Source organism: Spinacia oleracea, chromosome 3 (genome assembly GCF_020520425.1).
Source record: "Spinacia oleracea cultivar Varoflay chromosome 3, BTI_SOV_V1, whole genome shotgun sequence".
NCBI classification, from domain to species: Eukaryota; Viridiplantae; Streptophyta; class Magnoliopsida; order Caryophyllales; family Amaranthaceae; genus Spinacia; species Spinacia oleracea.
Genome location: NC_079489.1, coordinates 135,561,934 through 135,586,886, shown reverse-complemented (window position 1 = coordinate 135,586,886; position 24,953 = coordinate 135,561,934). Strand labels below are relative to the sequence as shown.

General features: G+C 37.5%; 1 protein-coding gene across 1 annotated transcript; it reads right to left on the bottom strand.

Moving 5' to 3' along the window:
• Nucleotides 1-516: 516 nt before the first annotated feature.
• On the bottom strand, nucleotides 517-6,046 carry LOC110793920 (uncharacterized). The gene is made up of 4 exons (XM_021998858.2): nucleotides 5,063-6,046; nucleotides 1,289-1,381; nucleotides 1,139-1,206; nucleotides 517-1,034 (listed from the first exon to the last, which is right to left on the bottom strand). The coding sequence occupies exons 1-4, from the start codon at nucleotides 5,693-5,695 to the stop codon at nucleotides 893-895; spliced, it is 936 nt and encodes a 311-aa protein (XP_021854550.1). The 5' UTR covers nucleotides 5,696-6,046; the 3' UTR covers nucleotides 517-892.
• Between the last annotated feature and the right edge of the window lie 18,907 nt (nucleotides 6,047-24,953).

The window sequence follows — 24,953 nt, the reverse complement described above, 5'->3', positions numbered from 1 at the left end:
CAGGCCCAACCCACGACCCACAACTTCATTCTCGTACCAGCCGTGCTTTTTTCGCGCCCATGTCGGGCCGAACATTTTTCGTGCCGGGTCGGTTGGGCCTCGGGGCAGGCCGGCCCACGGCCATCTTTAGTTACATGATGTACTCTGATGAATGGAAACAGACAGTAGGTTTTCCTGCCTCAATCAGCATATTCTGGCTACTGAATGCTGATCCTTGCAATCCGTGGACTATGGACCATGGTGCACATAGAGCATGGTGCACCATGTGCACCAAAAGAACACATGTGCATAAACAAAAGAACGTGACACTACGACAAAAGAACATGCAATATAATGTTTTACTTTTTTGTTATAAAAAATCACAATTTATTAAAAATATAAAAAAATATATGTCGATGTTCTTTTTACGTAACCAGATGTTCTTTTAATTATATACTAATGTTCTTAAGGTTCACCATGCTCTATGTGCACCATGGTCCACCTTCTAAATTGCGCTGATCCTTGTGCCGAAGATACTTCCAGGAATAAGCCAGTTAGTCCAGACTCCAGACTCGCCAATTTTATACATAACAGTATTTTTTTTTTGGTTCTACTACGAGGAGTTCCTACCGCCTTCGGCGAGTGGACTAATCTCCCGCGGGAGTTTGCATGGGTACCTCGATGGGCAGCATCCCTCCCAATTGAGATTTTTTCCATTCCCAAGGCTCGAACCCGAGACCTTGGTTAAGGAGCAAGAGGTCCTTAACCACTCATGCCAACCTCAATAGGTACATAACAGTATTTCGAGCAAAGTTAGTGTATAATACATTAATACACATCCATAACTCTGCATTGCTTCATGAATGGGAAGAATTATACAATAAACAATCCCCTCTTAAATCCAAACTACTTACTAATTGCCGTTACTTTCAGATTTTGTAACCGGATTGAAGAGAAAATCCTTCATGGTCTTGTACAGCACTTTGGGCTTCTCTAAGTTAAGTGCATGCCCTGCTTTCTTGACTATGACTAGTTGCGCGCTTTCACCTATATGCCTACACACCCAGACAAGAAGAAGGGAGACCGCATCAGTAAATCAAACATGTTAACATTCAACATAGATGTTCATCACAATCCCAAGATCAGAATGCATGTATACCTTTTTAATCTGTGAGCAAGTTCTACTGGAAACACCTGATCCTGTTCCCCCCAGATGATCAATGTAGTCTGCACAAACACGAAAATAAAAAATGACACGAGCTTCTTTGATGAATATGTATACAAAGTATACTGTGTTTAATTGGTTTACCTGATTGATCTTAGGAAGGTTAGCGAGTTTTCTATCCTTATGCAGGGCTACAACCAACTGTTTTCTCTCCTCTCGGTTTTCTGTGCACATCACCTGAACAGTAGAAAGGAAATGTAGTTTTAGCTTATCATACATATGAACCAAGCTTTAGCTTTCTAAAATTACTCTGAAAAAGTTTCCGAGAAGATAACTTCACTACTTTAGGCATCAGAAATGATGTTCATATTGATTCACCCTCTATGGATCTCCACAATATAACTAACAAAATATTCTGCGTGCACAAGGTGTACAATAAATTTATTATACACCATGATCACTTCTATTTCAAGCTTATACCTCCTGTCATGGTATGAGCTTAAAATGCATAAGTTTAAGGAAAAATTACATTAAATAATCCAACATTTCAAAGATTTTCTGTTAAATAATCCAATATTTTGATTATTATTTAATAATCCAAACTTTGTACCCTATTCATTTTTATTGATCCCAAATGACCGGGAACCGGCTAGAAATATCTAACTTTTAAATATTCAATTTTTTTTTTGTTTCAACCTCCTTCTTCCTCCTTCCTTCTACTTCCATAGCATTCTTCTTCATTTCTCATCCTTTTTTCTACCTCCCTTCCCGCCCGAATCTACTCCTCAGCAGACCACTTCTTCAACTTCAGACCCTTGAGAGATACTCCTCATTATGCTTAGTATCATTTTTATTACGTATTGAAATGAAAAATAGTTTAGTAAACTTATTAATGGGCTTAATGAATTAATGATAGGAAATGGTTGGCTTTGGAAAAAATTATACAGATCTAGGATTTTGGTAAGTAGATTAATGTATACTTTGTATTAATTTTGAAGACCAACATTGGTCTTGGTAATTTGAACAACTCCATAATCAATACCAAGGCGATTGCAGTAATGTATACTTTGTATTAATTTTGAAGACCCACGAATGAAGGGAAGGAGAAGATATATGCAAGGTGGCTGTTGCAGGTGGTGGACAAAGCCAATAAGATGTGGCGGACGGCGGAAGGGATGGGCAATGGTGGCAGAGAATGTGGCTGTTGCAGAGGTGCCGCGAAGGAGAGAGAAAAGCAGAACATGAGGGGTAAAATGGAAGAAGGAATGAGGAGGAAAAAGTACAGTGTAAAGGGAAGGATGGAAGGCGGGCTGAACAATAGGTGGAGTCTTGTCACCGGTTGGGAGGTAGTGGTGGTTTTCCGGCAGACGGCAGTAGTTCCATGGTGGCGGTGGTTTAAAGCCAAAACAAAAGGAACATAATAAGGAAAGAAAAAATAACCAGAAAAAAAGAATTTTTTATTTAAAAAGGAAAATTATAACGAATGATTGAGTGACACATGTTCAAGTTACTTGTTTTATCGGTTTGGTGACCGGATACGTGCAATAAAAGTTAATGGGATGCAAATGTTAGATTATTATTCCGTAGATAATAATCCAAAGGTTAGATTAATAATGGAAAATCGTCGAAAGGTTGAATTATTTAAAGTAATTTTTCCTAAGTTTAAACCATGGTCAAAATTCTAAATTCATAAGTCTCTAACAAAAAATTTGGAACAATTAACTCAAATTCATTAACATATCAATAAACCCCTAAATAACATAGACTTTTGCATATTAAGCTTGTATAATGGTACAAACTTATGCATTTTGAGCTCCTGCCATGGTACAAGCTATAAACGCATAAGTATGTATCATTGTACAAGCTTAAAATGCATAAGTCTGTGAATTTTTTCGGGGCAAAAAAAGAATCGATGTGATGTCGTCGAGGTTCCACCGGTAGACTCGAACATGTAACCATTGCGACGCATTTTCTCGTCGGCGATGCTAGCCTCGATGCGGTTGTCGGAATGCCATCCGGATGTGGCCGAAATTTGATGGTGGCCGGAATCTTGGGGTGGTCGGAGTTGGTGGTGGTTAGAAATGTGGAGGGAGGTTGGAGGTGGAAGAAGGTAAACTGCGAAAAGGGAGGTAAACACATGAAGGATATATGGGTAAATATTGAGCCCCTTAAATAATTAAAGTAACAGATGATGAACGTGGGATAAGTTTGAATTATATGATTAAATATTACTCCATCCGTCCTTTAATATTCGCACCGCTTTTCTTTTCGGGCCGTCCCTTAATACTTGCACCGTTTCTATAAATTAATTTTTTTTTTTATCAATACTTCGTATTATATTATTTCTCACATTTACATACTAACCCACTTAGACCCCTACTCCCTATAAAAAATCATTTAAAAATTCACACCCCACTCACCACTCTCCATCCCTTACCCATTTCCCACTAACTATATTAAAAAAGTACCCCACTATCAACTAACACCCATAAATTAATACTTCATCCGTCCCAGATTAGTTGTTACACTTTTCTTTTTCGTCCGTCCCAGATTAGTTGTTACACTTCTAAAATAATAATGACCCCACAATTATTATATTGTCTCTTTCTTCCCACAATTTTTTTTCCCCACACTATCTTCAATTCAATTAAAAAATATTCCACTAATTTCTATCACATCTACTTTTTTAATAAAATAACAATTGATAACCAAACAACCACTTATCAGCTAAAACTTTGTGTAAAGGTAAATATAACGACTATTTTGAAACGGAGAAAATAAGTCAATTCAAGTGTCTTAAATTTTGCACCGGTCAAATCGGTGCGAGTATTAAATACATAGGGAGTAGTAGTATGAGTTTTTAGTGTAAGAAAGATACAATAAAATAAGAGGAGAAATTTCGAAAAATAAAAAGCACCAATCATTTATTACGCCGATTAAAAGAAATGCACCAATCAATATCATACGAAGGGGTAGTATTTTAAAAGACTCTCTCTTAAAATCAAAACATTCGATGTTGACAAATTTGCTGTTAGTTTAAAGTAGATCTTGAAAAACTTAACTTTTTGAGATACTTCTCAAAATAACATCAGAAGCATTATTTCCACATTTTCAACCTAACTCCGTCACTGGCCATGTCCAATTGGCCATGTGTTATTGTGGTGTTGGACAGTTCTGAATTCTGATGTTGACATGTAGATCAGTGTAGTAGTTTTAATTCATTACGGAGTGCAACTTACAACTGTAACCAAGTGTGAAATACGGAGTACCAGTACCAACTAATCGGCCAGCGGATATTTTGGCGAAATTGTGTAGAACTTCGGATTGTAATAAGTTAGCCGATTCTATGTTTAACATTTTACCTAATATTTACTGTTAAAAAAAAAAGTATATTTTACCTGATCCTTCAAGATTAGTGTTAGATATAATTGTGGAGGAAAGACCTCCATAGCTCTACTATAGGTATTTTTAAACTTTGTTTTTAATCTATTGCTTTGCATCAAAAAAAACTACCAACTAATCGTAATATTATCACTACCCGGGATTATAATTTATTTATCCTATTTACCGTTTTAGTTCATCTTCAATAAACTACTCCGTATCTCATTACTAAATGGATATAGAAACCCTAACTTTTTATTCTCGTGATATACATTTGGTTTAAGCACTTTTTCTTTCCAAGTTCTTAAAAAAACAATTTAGTACATGGGAAAAAGAATAAGGGAGTAGGAGTACAAAGTACTAGACTAATGCAAAAACATTTGCTGCCACAGTCACACACATCTAATCTCACAAAATGATGAAAAGGGAGCCAAAAGAGATAGTTAAACAAGCCTATATAAAGTAAGATCAATTATATCAATGACATTAAATTAAAGTTAATTTTTTTTTAAAAAAAAGATTAAAAAAAAAACTTACTTGAATAAAATCAGATAGGAAGCAAGAAGGAATAAGGTTGGTGGTAGGTTTGTAAAAAGAAAGGTGCACCAATTCCTTGAGTTTCTTGGGCGTTTGAGGAAGCAAAATGGCGGCAGCATCATCAATACTATTCACTTTAAACATCCCTTGATCCATATCTTTCTCTTCCAAACAAATCCCTGAACTTATTATCACCAATTTCTCCACACAATCTGGGAATTGTACTGCCATACTATATCCCACAAATCCACCATAACTAACCCCACATACACTCATTTTCCTAACCCCAAATCCCTCAATCATCATCCTCATCACACACTGAGCTTGAAAAGACTCGGCCCGTTCGGGCCGGGTCGTGTATGATTCACCAAAGAACAGAAGATCAGGGACATAGACGTTGAATTTGGGGATTAATGGTGAGATGAAGTAATCCCATTGCCACATAGCGTTTGCACCTAACCCATGGAGTAAAACAAGGGTTGGTTTGTTTTGGTTGTGTTTTTTGGGTGACCAACAATGGATTGTTGTTGTGCCTTCTTCTAGATTTGTTGTGCTTGATTTTAATCCTGCGTTTTCGAATGAGTATTTGTAGCATGAATCTCGTGTTGATGTGAAGCTGAAACACTTTCCCATTTTTTTTTCAATTTTTTGAGTGGGCTAATCAACAAACTAATGAGTGTGTTTTTTTTATGCTGGGTTGAGTTCTGACGGGATCAAGTGCAACAGTGCTGGTATTATTGGATTTCAACAAATTGATTAGTGTTAATCAAAGATAATTAATACTGAGGTTAATTGGTAAAGTATTAATTAAATTATTCTGATTTTTGTAAAGGGGGTTTTAAAGACAATATTGCAAGGTTATGGTAAACAGGGGTTGGGTCAAGTAAAGAATGTACTCCGTACTTAAATTATTACTTGGACAGTTGGGAGATGAGATTCAGTGTTTAGATTTTGAAGAGAGAAAAGTGGCACCCAATTGAAGGACAGAGAAATAGGGAGAAGGGAGATACATGCCATTCCCAAAGAACAACTTTTTGGATTTAGGGGACGTTTGGTTGGAGAAGGGGAATGGGAAAGAGAATGGGAATGGAAATCGAGGAGAATGGAATGAAAACCCTTTGTTTAAGAATATAATGTTGTTTGGTTTGTCCATTCTTCTCCCCTCTCTCTCTTCTAAGTAAGATAATAAATAAAAAATAAAAAATAATAAAAAATAATAAAAAATAAAAAATAAAAAATAATAATCAATTATTAATTATTGATTATAAATTATTATTTATTATTTATTATTTATTTATTATTCATTATTTATTATTCATTATTAATTATTAATTATTTATTATTCATTTTTTATATTTATTATTTATTATTAATTATTAATTATTATTTATTGAGAGTGATCAAGGGAAAGGGAATGGCAAACCTTGGGGGTGGTAGGGTATCATTGTAGAGGAATTTGGGGGTAAGTGAAAAAGAAAATAGGGTAAGGGGAATGCCAAAAACCACCAAACAAACAACAACAAATGGAATGAAACCCCATCATTCCCTTTTCCTTTCCTGAAAACCCCCAACCAAACGCCCCCTAATAATATTCCATATACCGGAAACTAATAACCACTCCAAACACGACATTTGTAGTGATACAAACATTTATACAGAGTACTACTCGATAAATGGTCAGGTCACTCATTTGTAATCTAATTTGATCAAACCTGAATACCTGATCAAATGGCGGGCCGAGTCGGGTTTGTGTCGGATTTGTGTCGGGTCGAGGCATAAAAATTCAGCCCACTACGTCGGGTGGGACTAAGGTTCGGGCCAAAAGATTGTGCCCCAAACCACTATTTTGGGCCTAAAATACAGGGTTTTTCGGGCCGGGTCAAAATTATAACTAAAAAGTGTAGTACTCCCTCCGTCCCGGAATACTTGACCTGTTTTCCTTATCGGACCGTCCTTTAATACTTGACCTGTTTCTAAAAATGAAAATATTCTAACAATATTATATTATTTCTCACTCTACCCATATTAACCCACCTACCCCCTACTCCATACAAAAAATAATTAAAAATTCAACCCTTACCCTCCCCCAACCCCACCTCTTAACCCACCTCCCACTAACTACATTAAAATAATACCCCACTATCAACTACTACCTATTAAATTAAATAAGTCAATTCAAGTCCCTTAAACTCTGTGCCGGTCAAACCGGGTCGAGTATTCCGTGACGGATGGAGTATTATATTTCCCAAACCCGTCCAAAAAATTTAAAATTTCGGGCCGGGCCCAAAACCGGGCAGGAAAATTTTGCCCATACCCGCAAAAAATCCCGTCGGGCCGGCGGGCCGGACTCATCTTGATCAGGTCTAAATTTGATTCGTCTTTAAAGAATACGTACTCTTTCCATTTCGATATAATACAAACACTTTGATTTTTGACGCTATTCACAAATTTCAATTTGACTATCATTTGTGATTTATGGGTAAGTTAAAATATAGTCGTGTAGAGTCTTGTTTGATTCGTCTCGATATGTATTTTCGGAATATCAATTTTTTATAAAATTTTACGAATATTAGAGATATGAATGTCCAAACATTTACATTGACAAGCGTGAAAAAATAAACGGTCTCCACTATTTCGAAACGGATGGAGGAGTGTCACATTCGTATAGTTTTACTAACGTATAATGAGACATATTAATCATATATAAGATGTACATAATTAATAAACGTATCTAAAGAAAATGCGAAGATTGTTTAGAAATGGATGGAGTACCAATTTAGAAGCTAGAACCAATATTTATAGTTAGCGACTTAGCGTCTATGGCTCTATCATAACCGGTAACTAAAGATACGAAGTATATGCATAAAAGAAAATACACATGCAAGGAGTTTTTATTGTGTGCCCCTGTGTTATTAAGTTTTCTAAGTTGTACCCTTCGTTTTAAAAGTTACACGTTATACTCATCCAGTGCACCTATTTTATGCACTATAAATTTCCTGTCAATTCCGTGTTTAGTAATTGCATTAGTTAGTTACTATTCATCGACCATCATCTTCCCTTTATCACGACATGCACTATGAGAGTTGACTGTCATGGTGGTGTATTTCCGAGCAGCCATATCGGTGCTAGCTAGGATTAACTTCTAAAAAATAAAAAACTCCTATCATTATCGAATCATTATATAGAGTATTGTTTGTTCAATTGATGTAACTTTTAAAAACAATGGATTATGGATACAACCCTTAGAAACCAAATAACACAAGGGCACCATGTAGACCTGTTAAACGGGTCGGTCGGGTCGGGTTGTAAAAATTTACTTTCGGGTTCAGGTTGAATCGGGTCGGTCAATTTCGGGTTCGGGTTTACAAATGCTTGTTCAAGACCCAGAACTTTCGGGTTCGGGTCGACCCAACGGGTTGAGAGATTTTAAAACGCGCATTATATTTTCATTAATTTAGGTGAAAAATATACAAAATATTGGCACAAGTTAACAAATTTTCCTACGAAAGTTTATATTTTGTCAAATTCAATCATAAAATGGCGTATAATTCAAATTAAAATCATATTACACAGAACAATAGTAAAAACAACGTGTCTTTTATGCTTAAATTTTCTCATAATCTCATTTATTACTATAAATACAATGATTTTCAATCGGTCGGGTCTAAAACGGGTTCGGTCGGGTTTTGACCCATTCCTTTTCGGGTTGTTCGGGTTCGGATAAAATCGGGTTACGGGTCACAAAATCTTGTTCAGGACCCAGTAATTTCGGGTCGGGTTCGGGTCGGTTTTCGGGTCGGGTCGATTTTTGACAGCTCTAGCACCATGTAATGAAAAACAAAAAAGACAGTTGGGGTGAGGGCATTACTTTTTTTTTTTTTTTTGGCAGTAATTACAAACATGCAAAAGAAAAATAAAAATACAACATCTCCCACTACTATCAGCCTACGGCTGATTCATGGAAGATAGCATCCTTGACCTTACTAGCATAATACATAACACAAGACTCGACACTACTAGTACAAGACTCTACAGAACTAGAACAAGACTCTGCATAGCTAATCTGAGACAGGGGGAACTCATCATTATTACAAAGGGGCATAACTAAACATTTCTTCCTTGGACTTTGGAGACTTGCTGGTACAGAGGCATCAATCTTTCTCTTCTTTCCATTTATGTTCCTGCAAACAAAGGGGTAAGTATGGGAGACAGGGGTGACATACCTCCTAGCCGCACGCTTACTCGTGATCTTCTTCCCTGCGCAACGATTAACCTTCTTCCTTGGTCTTACTCCTAAGTTGCACTTCCCATTTTGCTGGATATTTGGTGTTGACTTGAGGCAGACATCATCACTAGACTCATGCTCAACTCCGATCTGATAGTGGTTGTCTATGTTAGTGCTTGAGGCTTCACTTTCTGCATTTCCTTCCTTTGAATCAACTAGCTTATGAACACGACCTGTGTTCACGATCTCCTTTCTTTGCTCGTGTAGCTCTTCATTTTCGCCACTAACTATTTGATTCTTGTTTGACTTATCAACCGTTACAGGGAAATCCAAAGTTTCTTCTTGCCCTTCATGATTCCTGTTCATGATACTCCTTGGTCCACCACCAATTACTCTAACGGTCATAGAAAATCCTTTCTTGGAGTTGAAATATTGAACAGACTTCCCTCTTAGCAACAATTGATAGTCTCTCTTTGCCATGGACAATGAGGAACCCGGCCTTCTTCGGTTAACAAACCGATAATTGGATTCCACCAGCTTGGAATTTTCCAAGTTCGACACACTTGCAACTTCTTCCATCATCTCATCCTTTTCCCCTTTTACTACACAATTCATGCGATCTTTCTTATTAACATTATCATAATCCGACGACCACTTATTTTTCATAACACAACCACCTTCCTCAGCCTCTATATTCTTCAAACTCAACCCAGCATCATACACTACTTTTCTTTCAACACCAATATGATCCTTTTCGTGATCTAAAACTTGTTCCTTGGTATGATCATTCATCGAATCCCTTCTTGCCTTCTTCTTTATTGGAGGCAGACCTAGATTTAATCCAACTGGGACATCCCTTTCAGATTGTTTTTCTGACTCCCCTTTCAAACGGGAGCGCTTTATCTCCTCAAGCTTCCTACACACCTCTGGGTTCTTAGGATCCTTATGGGAAGCCATTAACAAATCCCAATATGCAAAGTCACTTCTTCCTAATTCTAAAGAAGCCATGGCTCTTCTAAACAAAGCTTTAACATTATTCGGGTCGAATTCCAATATAATCGAACAAAGTCTACCTACCATCACAAACTCCCTTTTCTTATTAAAACAAGCTGCTGAATTTAGTAGAATACAATTACCCAGATCAAAAAATTCAAGTCTATCATCATCCTCATCAAACCAAAAGCAACCCAGAATAATTCCAGTATAACCGTACTTCTCCAAAGCTTCCTCTATACTTCCTTGTTTGAAATATTCATTTCCTGCCTCCTTCATATCCTTTACAAGATCCAAAACATCTATAGGGTTTCCCGATTTTGAGATTAATTCAATGAAATATTCATCTTCCTCCATAAGATTATCCCCTTCTGTAAGAATTTGATTAAGCTCCCCCCTAAGTTTGGAATAAACCTCCAAGGAACACATATTGTAGCCCAAAAAAACAACTACTAACTGAAAAACAAAAACTCCCACACAAAGTTCCAAGATTCCAAAACAAACAAAACTCTAATTGCTAGAATGAAATACTAGAAACAAGACTTGAAATTAAACAGGGGAAAAAGAAGAACCTTAATTTATTTTGGATGATGACTATCCCGCTGGTAACTTGCAAGTCCCACCAAGAGTTGTTCAAACTAACTTAAAAAACTGTAAAGTCTAGTTAATCGAAACTCGCCGGAGACTAGATTAGGAATTTTAAGTCCGTCGTCGTCTCCGGCGAGCACAGGCTAAGAATGGGGTTTTGCTAATTTCAAGAAGGTTTTGAGGGCATTACTTATTTGCATGGGACCAGATCATAATATAGTAGGATTATTAGGTGGAAATTTCAGCTAGTGCAGTTGGGGAAGACCAACAACCACGTTTAATAAAAATCAAAATTAGAAGTTTCACTACTTAAAAGAAAAAGAAAAACTAATTTGGAGTCTCCTTTATTTGGGGCGACGTAATAGGTATTTTTTTTATGGGTCGTTTGTTATGGCGGAACCGACTCGGTAGAAGGAACACTCTTTTTGTAAATTGACTTTTAAAACGTTTAATCTCTTTTAGAATATTATTTGCAAAGATCAGTTATGTGTTTGAAATAGTGAAAATTCTTTTCCTTTTATAGAGTAGTTTTACCTAGGGTTGGTTACCCATGTTTCCCTCAACTCCCACTAACTGTTACTGCTCAGTAACTTGGGCATAGTTGGAGAGAAACATGGGAGACCAATTCCAACACTACTTGCACGTTTAAGTGGAAAATACTAGGGAGATTACAATTTGTTCATTCTCTGTAACATCGAGGATCCACATAATATATGAGGATCTCGCCTCAGGAACTCGCCTAAGGATCTCGCCTTTCTAAACTTGCCAAATGATTAATTCTTCAACGTAGTGTCTGACATGGATCAAATAACTTGCATATATTCCACTTTGCTTAGTTTATCCAACTCAGGGTCTCCCTAACTTAGCATTATCCTTCAAAGGATCTCAGGACCTAATTTGCAGCATAACTTAACCAATAGTCAAGAGTTTGTTTTGTCATCATCAAAATTTTAGGTTAACAATATTCCCCCTTTTTGGTGATGACAACAAAAGCAAACTTTTACTAAATATAATTATAATCAATTAGCATAAATTAAAACTTAGAAAATAAAATAAATAAAATAAGTTTAGAAAAAGAATTTAAACAATCGAAAGAAAATTAATTAGGGAAAACAAAATAAACAAAACCAAATTAATTAAAAACGAATATATATTTAATCAGGGAAAACAAAATAAACAAAACCAAAATTTTGTTCTATTTAACTTACATCGAGAAGAGAGTAGTGAGACATGGACTCAAGTGATCAATTGAGAGTGTTTGCATTGATTTCCCCCTGTTGACATTAACAAAAAGTAGAAAAACACAAGACTAATATATACCATTTATAGCGCCCTCCGATCAACGGTTGGCAAACTAAGTTAGCCTCAAAGGTAAGTGTCAACGTACTAAATTTGAATATAAAACATAATAATTAACAAGCCAAGTTTTAGAGATACGATCTTTTAAGAGTTCCACTAAATAAAAGAAATAAAAGTCGTAATGTTTCCCAACAGAGGGTTACATACCCAAAAGAAATAAAAAGCAAAGGAAAAAGTTCCGTCAAATCAAAAGCATAATGTAACACAAATAGATAGGATCAGGGAAGATATATTGGGTAAGAAGCATTCACTTGTTCCTGCAGTTGAAGCACCCTAGCATTTGTAGTTTCCTGAAGAAGCACCATTCGATCCATCTCCTTTCTCAACTGTATCAGTTGTTCCTTGAGATCCTCCTTGGTGTGATCAGGAACTCGAGGAACCAAAAGCTGCAAATCCACCAAAACCAGTAAAGGTTTAAGGAACAGTTGGAGCGGGAGGAATTGAGACAAACCTTGGTGGAGGAACATGGATATCCACCTTTGGTGTAGGAACAGGGGGTGAGATGTTTTCAAGTATAGCATGTTCCATTTCCTCCTTCTCAATTACCACTGCTTCCTCTAATTCTTCTACTTCCTCATCATCATCCTCATTATCACAAGTTATGTCAACAAACAATGGAGGATTGTTCACCTTAGGAGCCTTAGTGGCAATCCTAATGCTCCTACGTTTCCCTTTAGGAACACCCTTAGAAGACACCTTAGGAACCACCTTTTTAACATTTTCTACCTTCTTTAATTTTTTCTCCTTAATAGCTTCTTCTTCCTTCTCACTTTGATTCTCTTCCCTGTTACCCAAGGACCAACACAATCTCCCATTCACCACTTCTAATTTCATGCTTTTCAACAAATCACTTTGAACAATTTGTGCACTTTTGAGAGGCACTTCTCCATAATCACGCAAATCCACAGAAAAACACCGAAACACCAAGGTCAACAAAGAAGCATATCCAACTTTATAATCAAAAGGAACACAATGGGATAAGTGTTTGACCATTAAAGCAGGGAAATTGATTGGAACTTTATGTTCAAGGCAATACATAAGGGAAGCATCATAAACATTTTCCAAAGTTCACTTTTGTGTTCGAGGAACAATCCCTCTCCTAACAAGATTAAAAAGCAGTTTTTGAATAGGGTTTGGGAATTGGTTTTGGTTAGTCAAATAGCACTGTTGTAATACCCCGAAATTTTTAAACTTGATTTATTAAAATTAAAAATATTTATTAGCTTGATTTCATTTTAAATAATTATGAACAATCGAATTTCGTTAATTTAAACGTTTTTACGATTTTTTTTTTTACGATAAGTTTATAAACGATAATTTATTTATTTTTCGTTAACGATATTTATATAAAGAATTATTTTAGTTAAAAATTTCTATTTTTAGTAGTTTCCAAAAATAGCAATAATTTCAGAAATTATGCCTAACTTAGTGAAATTACGAAATTTCCCTCAAGGAACCAAAATTCCATTTTTTGCTCTCTTCCCTTGCTCTCCACGTACAAAGCAGGAAGTGAAGACTTCCATCCTTCCCACAATTCAGTCCAAATTCATATACTTGGACCCCAAGCACACCTCCTTGCTCTTCACTCTTCCTCCATACAAATTCAGAAATTAAGATGAAAATTCCAACAACAAACCAATTTCAATTTCAATCTCACTCTTGATTTTTCTGTGATTTGAACCAACCACCACCATCAACCACCGTCTGCCACCAGAGCAGCCACCGTGCCAACCCCATCGACCACCATCACCACCGACTGCAACCACCACTTATTGCCCGCTGCCTCGCCCACCAACCACCACGGCACGCACCATCCACGCCTCCCCTGCCTCCATCTCTTCCTTCGCCCCACCGTGCCATCTACTCCACACACCAGCCACCACTCCGGCCACCTTCACCCTCTCGTGAACTGACCTCCGCCGCCTACACTCTCCGTCGAGCCACCTCAGCCCACTCCCAAGCACCACCCGCCACCAAACTCCCCTGTTTCCCTCCTCCATTCGCACCTCCCACCCTTTCCCTCGCATCCTGCCGCCACAAACCACCACCACCGTCGCCTTCACCGGCGTTTTTCGGTGGTACCGAGCCGTCCCTAACCTCCCTTCCTCCGCCCAGGACCCCCAAAACTCCCCTGTTTTGTTCACCCATCTCGTACCCTTTCTCTGTCTCCCTCGCTGTCCCGCTGCCACAAATCATCAATCACCACCGCCGCCCTCCGGCGCGCGCAGCCGCGACGTCGAACCACCCAGCCCAACCCCTTCCTCCCTCCTCTTTTCTCCTTCTCTTCGTGCTTCCCCCCCCCTCCTCTGTTTCGTGCGTCCCCTTTCCTAGAAAACCCAAAACCAAAAAAAAAATCAGATTTTAAGAGTTTGTTTTTTTTATTCACCTTAAACCCATACTTGAGTTGGGCTATTTCAACTTGGGCCTATGGTGAGTTAAACTTTGAATTACTATTTCAGATTTCCTAACTATTAAATTTCAGATTCTCTAATTATTAATTTTCATGTTTTAATATTTATTTTATAATATAATTATTTACTAATAAATTGTTATTATTTTTCAGGTTTAATTATCAAATATCGATTTTACTAAAATAAATTATTATCTTGGATTAACAAAAACGGAATTTAAATAAGATTTTCATGAAAATTGGTTTATGAAATAAATATATATTTCGATTAAAAATTTCGATTAATAATATTTTCATTAAATTATGAAATTATATTTATATTAAAATTCGTTATTTCTAAAATTCTTGACTTATAAAGGTTATGATTGATAAAATATTGATTTTAAATTATTTTTCGTTTAGATACTAATTCAATGATTTAATATTTTGAAAGAAATTGGACTCAGAGCTCAGGACGAACGAACCAAGGAAAATCCTTAGCAAATCACGGAAGTGAGATAACGGCTATTGCTAGTACCCGCAATTCCCTTATAAATGTGATTATGAAATTACAACGTATGATTGATTTATTAAATGAATGTTTTGACATGTTTTATGAATTGCGGGAAATGAAATATGATTTTATTGAATAATTTATTATAATATGATTTGATGGAATTATTCCTTATTTTATGATTGATTATAAAATGCTATGATGATTGATTGAATTTCTTATAAAAATTCTGTTTATAAGAAACCAGGAAAGAAAGGATGTTTGATCTTATGATCCAAAAGAATTATGTTACTTCAACTGAAGTAAAAAGACTAAAATGTAAAATTAAACGAAACATGATAAATGAAAGTGAAATTCCTAGTCCGTTTGGCAGTATATGTTCACAGGTTACGATTCTCGGTCATGCATGTACCCATGGGGCATCCGCCCATTGAGCCAAGGCTCTCATGTTTTCGGGCCAAGGCCCCATGTCTATGGACAGCGGTCCATCGTGGAAGACGTTCCACCATGTCATACTTGCCACGACTAGCATGTGCACCCTAAAGTTGAAAATGAATTAAATAAAGGATTTTATAAAATGTTTTACATTATTCTATTCTCCCTGTGTTATTAAATAAAATGAATTGAAATGAATTTACGTTGCTAGAATAGTTCGTTACTGAGTCTTCGGCTCACCGTTATTTTGTTTTCTGTTTTAGGTACCGCTGAGAACGGCGAAAACGAGTAGTGGCGAGGATTTCACTTTAATATTATTCACCTAGTTTATGCTAATGCTTTAATAGTTTAATTAAAGACTTTTAGTAAGTGATGTACCTTAATTTTGGGAATATAAAGGATTATTATATTAATTTGGAGTTTTTAATGGCTTAGAATATGATGGTTGCCTTGTAATTCCCAAGAGGGAGTTACGACAGGTAATGCCCCGACCGAATTAGGTTAATTCCGCTGCTAATTATGCTTTAATAATTGAATTAGAGGTCGGGGTGTTACAACTGTGAAAGATCACCACCAATTGCCTCAACAAGTTGCTCATTAGTTACTACACCAATTTTAATCTTAACAGTTGCCCCCTTAACATACAAATCATAACCTGCATTTGGCACACCCGACAACTTCGCAATATAATCGACATTGAAATCAAATGAAGTTCCATTGACACTACTATAGCACACACCATTAACACACCTAAAATTAGCACGCAATACATTCATAGCTTTGGGAATGATTGCGGTTCTAGAATGGACACAAAAGAGGCTTACCCATTCTTGATGTTTAGAATGTCCATGAGTTCCTCAATATTTGTTTCGTACCAAGTCTGATTAATTGCAAACCCCTTAACCAAATTTGTATCCCTTACCGAAGGAACCCGATTTCGAGTAACTTCCCCCTGTGAACGTGCAATGCCCGCTGTTTTGAGGAACCCACCACCCAACCGCCGCTGCCTTTTCGCGGGTTGGTGGGGCATCTCGATGCTGTGAGGGTCGAGGGTGGTTGGTGGACCAGCGCTGGAGGGTGGTGGGTGGTCCGATGCTGGAGGGTGGAGGGTGTCGGCTGGGCGGGAAGTGGGCACCGCGGGTTTTGGGTCAGCGGCAGCCACCAATGAAGGGAAGTAGGTCATCGTCGCTGGTGGCCCGCGTTTCTTCGAGGGGTGAGGCAGGGCAGCCGGCTCGACAAGGGGAGGAGCGACCGGGCACAGCTGAGAGGAAGGGGCGAGATCGGCCGGTGGGTTACCACAGTCGAGGCCACCGGTCACGGCTGGCCAAGAGGGTCCGCCGGTGATGGTGTTTGATTTTGGGGGTTTTTGATTTTTAGGGTTTCTGGTGTTTGAATTGGTGAGATTTCCATAGGAATAGGTGATGAAGATTTTCTCTTTCTTTTGTGATTTAGATCTATATTCATACATGTTCTCACCATTGATGGAGAATTTGGGGAAGATGAAGGAAGATGAAGGAAGATGAAGAGGAGGGGTTTAGAGGATGAGAGCTTGTTCCTTTGGAATATGTCGTGAGTTTTGAATTTGTGGTGGACTTGGGTATGAGAGATCCATAGGTGTATTTGATCCATTAGCTTTTAATTTTTGGAAAAGATAAAATTTGATGGAATAAATTTTTTTTTGATATATTTATAAAGGAATTGAAAAGCAAATAAAAGATAAGAATAAAAATAATATGTATGGAGAAAATAAATAAAAGATGAGCATAAAAATAAAATTTGTAAAAGAAGAACAAATATATTCATGATCCTCCTATTTTAGTGGAACTACTTTAATTACGTATCTCGTATTATTGACTATTAAATTTATATTTTAATTCTATATTTTTTCGGTTGATCCTTAACAATGGTAAACTTCAACTATGCTTACGCACATGAAATTATAAAGGTATATAGTAGTTATGCATAAATCTATAAAAGTAATACCTTTAGAGGAACTTCTTGCTTACTTATCTCAGCTTGATCATCCCGAGTTCCAATCTCATTTTCTCGTGCTTCTCTCGGCTTAAAGGTTTAGTTAGAATATCTGCAATTTGATTATCAGTTTGACAAATGTCCAACTTAATTAAACCCTTTTTCAACATTATCCTTGAGAAAGTGATGCCTAATATGGATATGCTTAACCCGGGAATGATGTACCGGATCCTTAGAAATGCAGATTGCACTAGTATTATCACTATAAATAGGAACACAATCATATAGATGATACCGAAATCCCGTAACATTTGCATTATCCACTGTATTTGAGAGCGACATGCAGCAACCGTTATGTATTCTGCTTCAGTTGCGGATAAGGCAACGGTATTTTGTTTCTTGGAACCCCAAGAAACCATGCAAGATCCTAGGAATTGAACCATACCTGATGTGCTTTTACGATTCACTAAATCACCAGCATAATCTGCATCTGCATTCCCCTTTAAATCGAAAGTTCCACTTCTAGGATAAAACAGGCATAGATCGTTTGTTCCTTTGAGGTATCTAAATATATTCTTTATAACATTCATGTGGGACTCCTTTGGATTTGATTGAAATCTTGCACACAAGCCTACACTGAATGATATGTCAGGTTTGCTTGCAGATAGGTACAACAATGATCCAATCATTCCTCTATACTATCTTTGATTCACACTTTTGCCTTTGGATCCTCATCTAATCTCGTGGTTGTTCCCATGGGAGTGTGATTCGTCTTTGCTGAATCTAGCTCGTACTTTTTAAGGAGTTCCTTCACATATTTTTGTTGATGGATCATAATTCCTTCCTTAGTTTGTTTGATTTGCAAACCAAGAAAGAAATTGAGTTCCCCCATCATGCTCATTTCGAATTCACTGCTCATTAGATTAGAAAAATCCTTGCACAAATTTTCATTACTTGCACCAAATAATATATCATCAACATAAATTTGTACAACTAATAGGTCAGATCCTTTTGATTTTAAAAATAAAGTTTTATCATTTCTAGCTTCCTCGTTTAAAACCATTTTGTAAAAGAAACTTGGATAATCTCTCGTACCACGATCTTGGAGCCTGCTTTAACCCATAAAGAGCGTTGTCAAGTTTATAGATGTGGTTAGGAAATTCGGGATTCTCAAAACCGGGGGGTTGTTCCACATAGACGTCTTCTTCAAGAAATCCATTTAAGAAAGCACATTTGATATCCATTTGGTACAACTTAAATCCCATAAAGGCTGCAAAAGCAATTAAGATACAAATAGCTTCTAACCTGGCAATAGGAGCAAAAGTTTCTTCAAAATCTATAACTTCTTGTTGATTTTAGCCTTTGACGACTAACCTTGCCTTGTTCATGATGATTGTTGCATGTTTATCGAGCTTGTTCTTGAACACCCATTTCAAACCAATGACCTTCTGATTCTTAGGTTTGGGTTCCAGATGCCACACCTTGTTCCTTTGGAACTCATTTAGCTCATCTTGCATGGCATTGATCCAATAAGCATCTTCCAGAGCCTTAGTGTGGTTCCTTAGCTCGATTATGGAGAGGAATGCATGAAAATCAAAGAAGTTCCTGAGTTGAGACCTTGTTTGAGTTCCTCTCCTAATGTTACTGATGATTAGTTCCATTGGGTGACAACTTTTATGTTTCAATGGCTTAGGTTGAAATTGTGCCACGAGAAGTCTGGAACATCTAAGGTCTCCTCAAATCCTTCTGTTCCATGAGTTCCTTGTTCCTGTTGAATGATATTGGGTTCAACGTGAACATGAACCTCTATTAGTTCCTCTGGTTCAGGTTCCTCAGAATCAATAGTTTCTGATTCTTCTATTGGTTCCTCAGGATCAGGAACTCTTGGATCTCTTCGTTCATGAACTTCTTGATTAGTATCAGTTTCTTGTGTTTGTGGATCTGTAATTCCATTGTGTTGTCTGTCAGGAGATATTTCCTCATCATTATCTGTAAAACGAATTAAGCCAATTTCAACATCTTCCTATTCCTAAATTTCATCAACATTGTTAGCTTCATCAAAAAAAATATGTACACTTTCTTCAACACACATCGACCTCTTATTGTAAACTTTGTAGGCTTTACTGTTTAAGGCGTATCCTAAGAATACGGCCTCATCACTTCTTTCATCGAATTTCCCTAAGTTCCTTTTTGCCATTATAGTGAACAAAACATTTACACCCAAAGGCTCTAAAATAAGAGATATTAGGGAGTCTTGTTTAAAATGACCATGATCATTACTCTATTAATTATATAACAAGCTGTGTTTACTACTTCAGCCCATAAGTTCATTGGTAAGGAACTGGCAATTAACATGGTTCTAGCCATGTTTTCCGAGGTTCTATTTTTCCTTTCAACGACTCCATTTTGTTGTGGAGTCCTAGGTGCAGAAAAGTTATGATCCATACCTTATTCCTTGCAGTATTCATCAAACTTGTGATTCTCAAATTCAGTTCCATGATCTGACCTTATGCGTATTAGTTGACCTGTGGTTCTCTGTATTTTCTTAGCAAAAGCAACAAATTCATTAAACGTTTCATCTTTACTTGCTAGAAAAATAACCCAAGTAAAACGAGAATAATTGTCAACAATAACTAAGACATAACGTTTTCCACTTCTACTTTGAATTCGCATTGGTCCACACAAGTCCATATGAATGAGTTCCAATGGTTTGGTTGTGCTGACCATTTTCTTAGGCTTGAAAGAGCTCCTGACATGCTTTCCTTTGGCATATGCTTCACAAACTTTATCTTTAAGGAACTTTTGTTAGGTTATGATACATATAAATGAATATAAATCATGCGGAAAAACCATAAAAGCCAGGATTCCAAATTAATTTCCACATATCAATTAGCGTAATTTAGGATGCATACTCTTTGTAGCGTGTCCTCCCTTGCTGCGCCCGAACCGAACAAGAACAAGTCTTTAGGACTCTAAGTGTCCTCCTTCCGTAGAAAGTCCACAGCATGTCCGGATCCGCCTTAGGTTTATTAACTAGAATCGCCCCAAAGGTACAATGTATTTTCGGCTATTATGAGGCAAATAAGTGACTGAATTTTATGCCTAAAATTCTCTTGAATACTTAGAAAACTCGTTATAAATTGTGAGCATTGATCACCTATTTATAGGGTATGGAAACGGGTATTAGAATCCTACTAGGAAACGAATTAATTAATCTGAATTTAATTTAATCTCTATTAATTAATTATCTGGTAGATATAGGAATTTAATCTTAAATGAATCCTACATGGTTTAGGTTTCGTACGCAAGCACAAACACACACGAGCATGACCCGCATGAGCGCAGGCCATGCCCGCGCATACGCAAAGCCCACGAGGCTATGAAGCCCACGCGTGTTGTCATTGTGCTCGCATCCTAGGCGCGCTGGGCCTGGCGTGGCCTTGGGCTGTTGTGAGGCGCGCTAGGCTTGCTGGACGTGGGCCTGGCTTCGCGTTGGGCCTTCGTCTAGCAAGCTCGTCCGATGCTAATTCGTACGACGCGCTTTCGATTAATTTCCCGATTTCGGTATTCATTTCTGATACGACAATATTTAACATTTCCGATTCCGGAATTAATTTCCGTTTCGAACAAATGTTTAGTATTTCCGTTTCCGGAATTATTTTCTTATTCCGATAATATTTCCGATTCCGACAATATTTCCGTTTCCGGCAATATTTCCGTTTCCGGCAATATTTCCATTTTCGATAATATTTTCCGATACGTACCATGTTTCCGTTTCCGGCAACATCTACGATTTGGATAATATTTATATTTCCGATACGATCCATATTTCCGTTTCCGGCAATATCATCGTTTCCGAAGTATTCATTATTTGCCTTTGACGATCTCAGCTCCCACTGAAACCAAGATCCGTCAAATCCGAATATTCATAGATGGAGTATTTAATGCCATTAAATACTTGATCCGTTTACGTACTATTTGTGTGACCCTACGGGTTCAGTTAAGAGTAAGCTGTGGATTACTATCATTAATCCACTTGAACTGAAGCGGCCTCTAGCTAGGCATACAGTTCACTTGATCTCACTGAATTATTAACTTGTGTAATTAATACTGAACCGCATTTATTAGACTTATTATTAAATGCATACTTGGACCAAGGGCATTATTTCCTTCAGTCTCCCACTTGTCCTTAGGGACAAGTGTGCATTTCCTAATTCCTTTGTCGCTCGATGCTTTCTCTTGAACATAAGGTAAGAGTTGTCATCCTTATTATTTCCAAAGGTGTTTCTCGGTTTCAGAGTTCAAATGATCAAATAAACAGATAATCATAGCCTATGATTCATCTGAGCACGACCATGCATTTTACATTTTTTTAGCTCTCCGAGTGGCCTTGTACAACTTTCAGCATCTCATCCCGATTTATGGGAGGACAATCCCAATCTTGCGATCTTGATATTAGACTTCGTTTGATAGGTGATTACCCGAGCGTTGCCTTTATAGCCTCCTTTTACGGTGCGACGGTAGACAACGTCAAAGTAAGCAGTTCTCAAACAAGTAATCTCAAATCACTCAGGTGTTGAGGATTAGTGCCTAATAATTTTAATGAAACTTACTTATGACAGATATTCATCTCTTACAGTAAAGTTTCATAGGTCTGTCCGATACTAGTCTTCCCAAAGTAAGTATCTATGCAAATGATTGCGACATTGCCATGTCCACATAGTTTAAGAAACAGAACTACTAGTCATCTTGCATTCTAGTCGTCTAACGTTTTCTATGCGTCCATCTTTATAGAAAACTCCGACCAGAGACCATTTTCAACTTTTGATATTCAAGTTCACTTGATAGACATTTCTTAGTCACAGGACTGGTCCTGACAGTCTATCTTGAATATATCGTCAAATTGAAGGGACTCATCATTTAATAAACCACAAATTAAATGGAAAAATGAATTCTATTAATTTAATGTGAATGGTTAACCAATAATGTTTTACAAAGTATTAAACTCTAAAACTTTAAAACATTAAATAAGGACATCAAAGCCATTCTCCAACATGCTTGATTCCCATAGCTGCAGTGTGCAAGTTGTGCTTCGCCTGCGGCAGATGTTTAGTTAATGGATCTGAGATGTTGTCATCAGTTCCAATCTTTCTTATCTCGACTTCTTTTCTTTCAACGAACTCTCGTAGAAGGTGAAATCTACGAAGTAAATGCTTGACTCTCTGGTGGTGTCTAGGCTCCTTTGCCTGTGCAATAGCTCCATTATTATCACAATATAGAGTTATTGGTCCTTTAATGGAGGGGACTATATAGCTTCCTTTGCTGCTTCATGTACAACAATGTACTCCGCTTCAGTTGTAGAATCCGCAATGGTGCTTTGCTTAGCACTTTTCCAGCTTACTGCACCTCCGTTGAGGCAGAAGACAAACCCAGACTGTGATCTGAAATCATCTTTGTCGGTTTGGAAACTTGCGTCCATATAGCCTTTAACAATTAATTCATCATCTCCACCATAGACCAGGAAATCATCTTTGTGCCTTTTCAGGTACTTCAGAATATTCTTGGCAGGAGTCCAATGTGCCTCTCCTGGGTCTGACTTGTATCTGCTCATAGCACTGAGTGCATACGCAACATCCGGGAGTGTACATATCATAGCATACATTATTGAACCAATCAATGATGCATATGGAATCCCATTCATTCGTCTACGCTCATCTAGTATTTTTGGGCACTGAGTCTTGCTTAGAGTCATTCCATGAGACATGGGTTGGTAGCCTCGCTTGGAGTCTGCCATATTGAACCTTTCAAGCACCTTATTGATATAAGTGCTTTGACTGAGTCCAATCATATTCTTAGATCTATCTCTGTAAATCTTGATGCCCAGTATGTACTGTGCTTCTCCTAAATCCTTCATCGAAAAAAATTTCCCAAGCTAAATCTTGACAGAGTTCAACATAGGAATGTCATTTCCGATAAGTAATATTTCGTCGACATATAATACTAGAAAAGCAATTTTGCTCCCACCGACCTTCTTGTATACACAAGATTCGTCTGCGTTCTTGATGAAACCAAAGTCACTGACTGCTTCATCAAAACGTATATTCCAACTCCTTGATGCCTGCTTCAATCCGTAGATTGATTTCTTAAGCTTGCATACCTTTTTAGCATTCTTTGGATCCTCAAAACCCTCGGGTTGTGTCATAAACACAGTTTCTATTAAAACGCCGTTTAAGAAAGTGGTTTTGACATCCATCTACCATATTTCATAATCGTAACATGCAGCGATTGCTAACATTATCCAAATAGACTTTAGCATTGCAACTGGTGAAAAGATTTCATCGTAATCCACACCGTGGACTTGCATGTAACCTTTTGCAACCAATCTAGCTTTGAAAACTTCAAGTTTCCCATCCTTTTCCTTTTTCAGTTTGAAAACCCATTTGCTTCCTATGGCTTGGTAGCCATCTGGCAAATCGACCAAATCCCAAACTTGGTTTTCAGACATGGAGTCTAATTCAGATCGCATGGCTTCTTGCCATTACTTGGAGCTAGGGCTCGTCATAGCTTGTTTGTAAGTCGCAGGTTCATCACTTTCAAGTAATAGAACTTCATAGCTCTCGTCCGTCAAAATACCTAAGTCCCTTTCCGGTTGAGATCTATATCTCTGTGATCTACGCGGGGTTACATTTCTAGATGGTCCTTGATTCTCACCAGATACTTCTAAAGATCTCTGAGTTTCATCCTGAATGTCATCTTGAGCATTCTTTAGAGTTTGTTGTTCGACTCGAATTTCTTCGAGGTCTACTTTTCTCCCACTTGTCATTTTGGAAATGTGATCTCTTTCCAAAAAGATACCATCTCGAGCAACAAACACCTTGTTCTCAGATGTATTGTAGAAGTAATACCCCTTTGTTTCCTTTGGATAGCCCACAAGGATACATTTGTCAGATTTTGGATGAAGTTTGTATGAAATTAATCGTTTAACGTATACTTCACATCCCCAAATCTTAAGAAAATACACTTTTGGAGGCTTTCCCAACCATAACTCATTTGGAGTCTTTTCAACAGCTTTAGATGGAGCTCTATTTATAGTGAGTGCAGCTGTATTTAGTGCATGTCCCCAAAATTCTATTGGAAGTTCGGCCTAACCCATCATTGATCTAACCATGTCTAGCAAGGTTCTATTCCTCCGTTCCGACACACCGTTCCATTGTGGTGTTCCAGGAGGAGTCAATTCTGATAGAATTCCACATTCTTTCAGATGGCCATCAAATTCATAGCTCAGATATTCACCGCCTCTGTCAGACCGCAGTGCCTTAATCTTCTTGCCTAATTGATTCTCTACTTCACTCTGAAATTCCTTGAATTTGTCAAAGGATTCAGACTTATGCTTCATTAGGTAGACATAACCATATCT

Excerpts from the sequence above, each read along its gene's own strand:
- LOC110793920 (XM_021998858.2), bottom strand. The coding sequence starts at position 5,695 with ATGGGAAAGTGTTTCAGCTTCACATCAACACGAGATTCATGCTACAAA. Across the intron at positions 1,382-5,062 it reads TCCTATCTGATTTTATTCAA|GTGATGTGCACAGAAAACCG; the intron begins GTAAGTTTTTTT and ends TCTACTGTTCAG. Across the intron at positions 1,035-1,138 it reads CTTGCTCACAGATTAAAAAG|GCATATAGGTGAAAGCGCGC; the intron begins GTATACATGCAT and ends CTGGGTGTGTAG.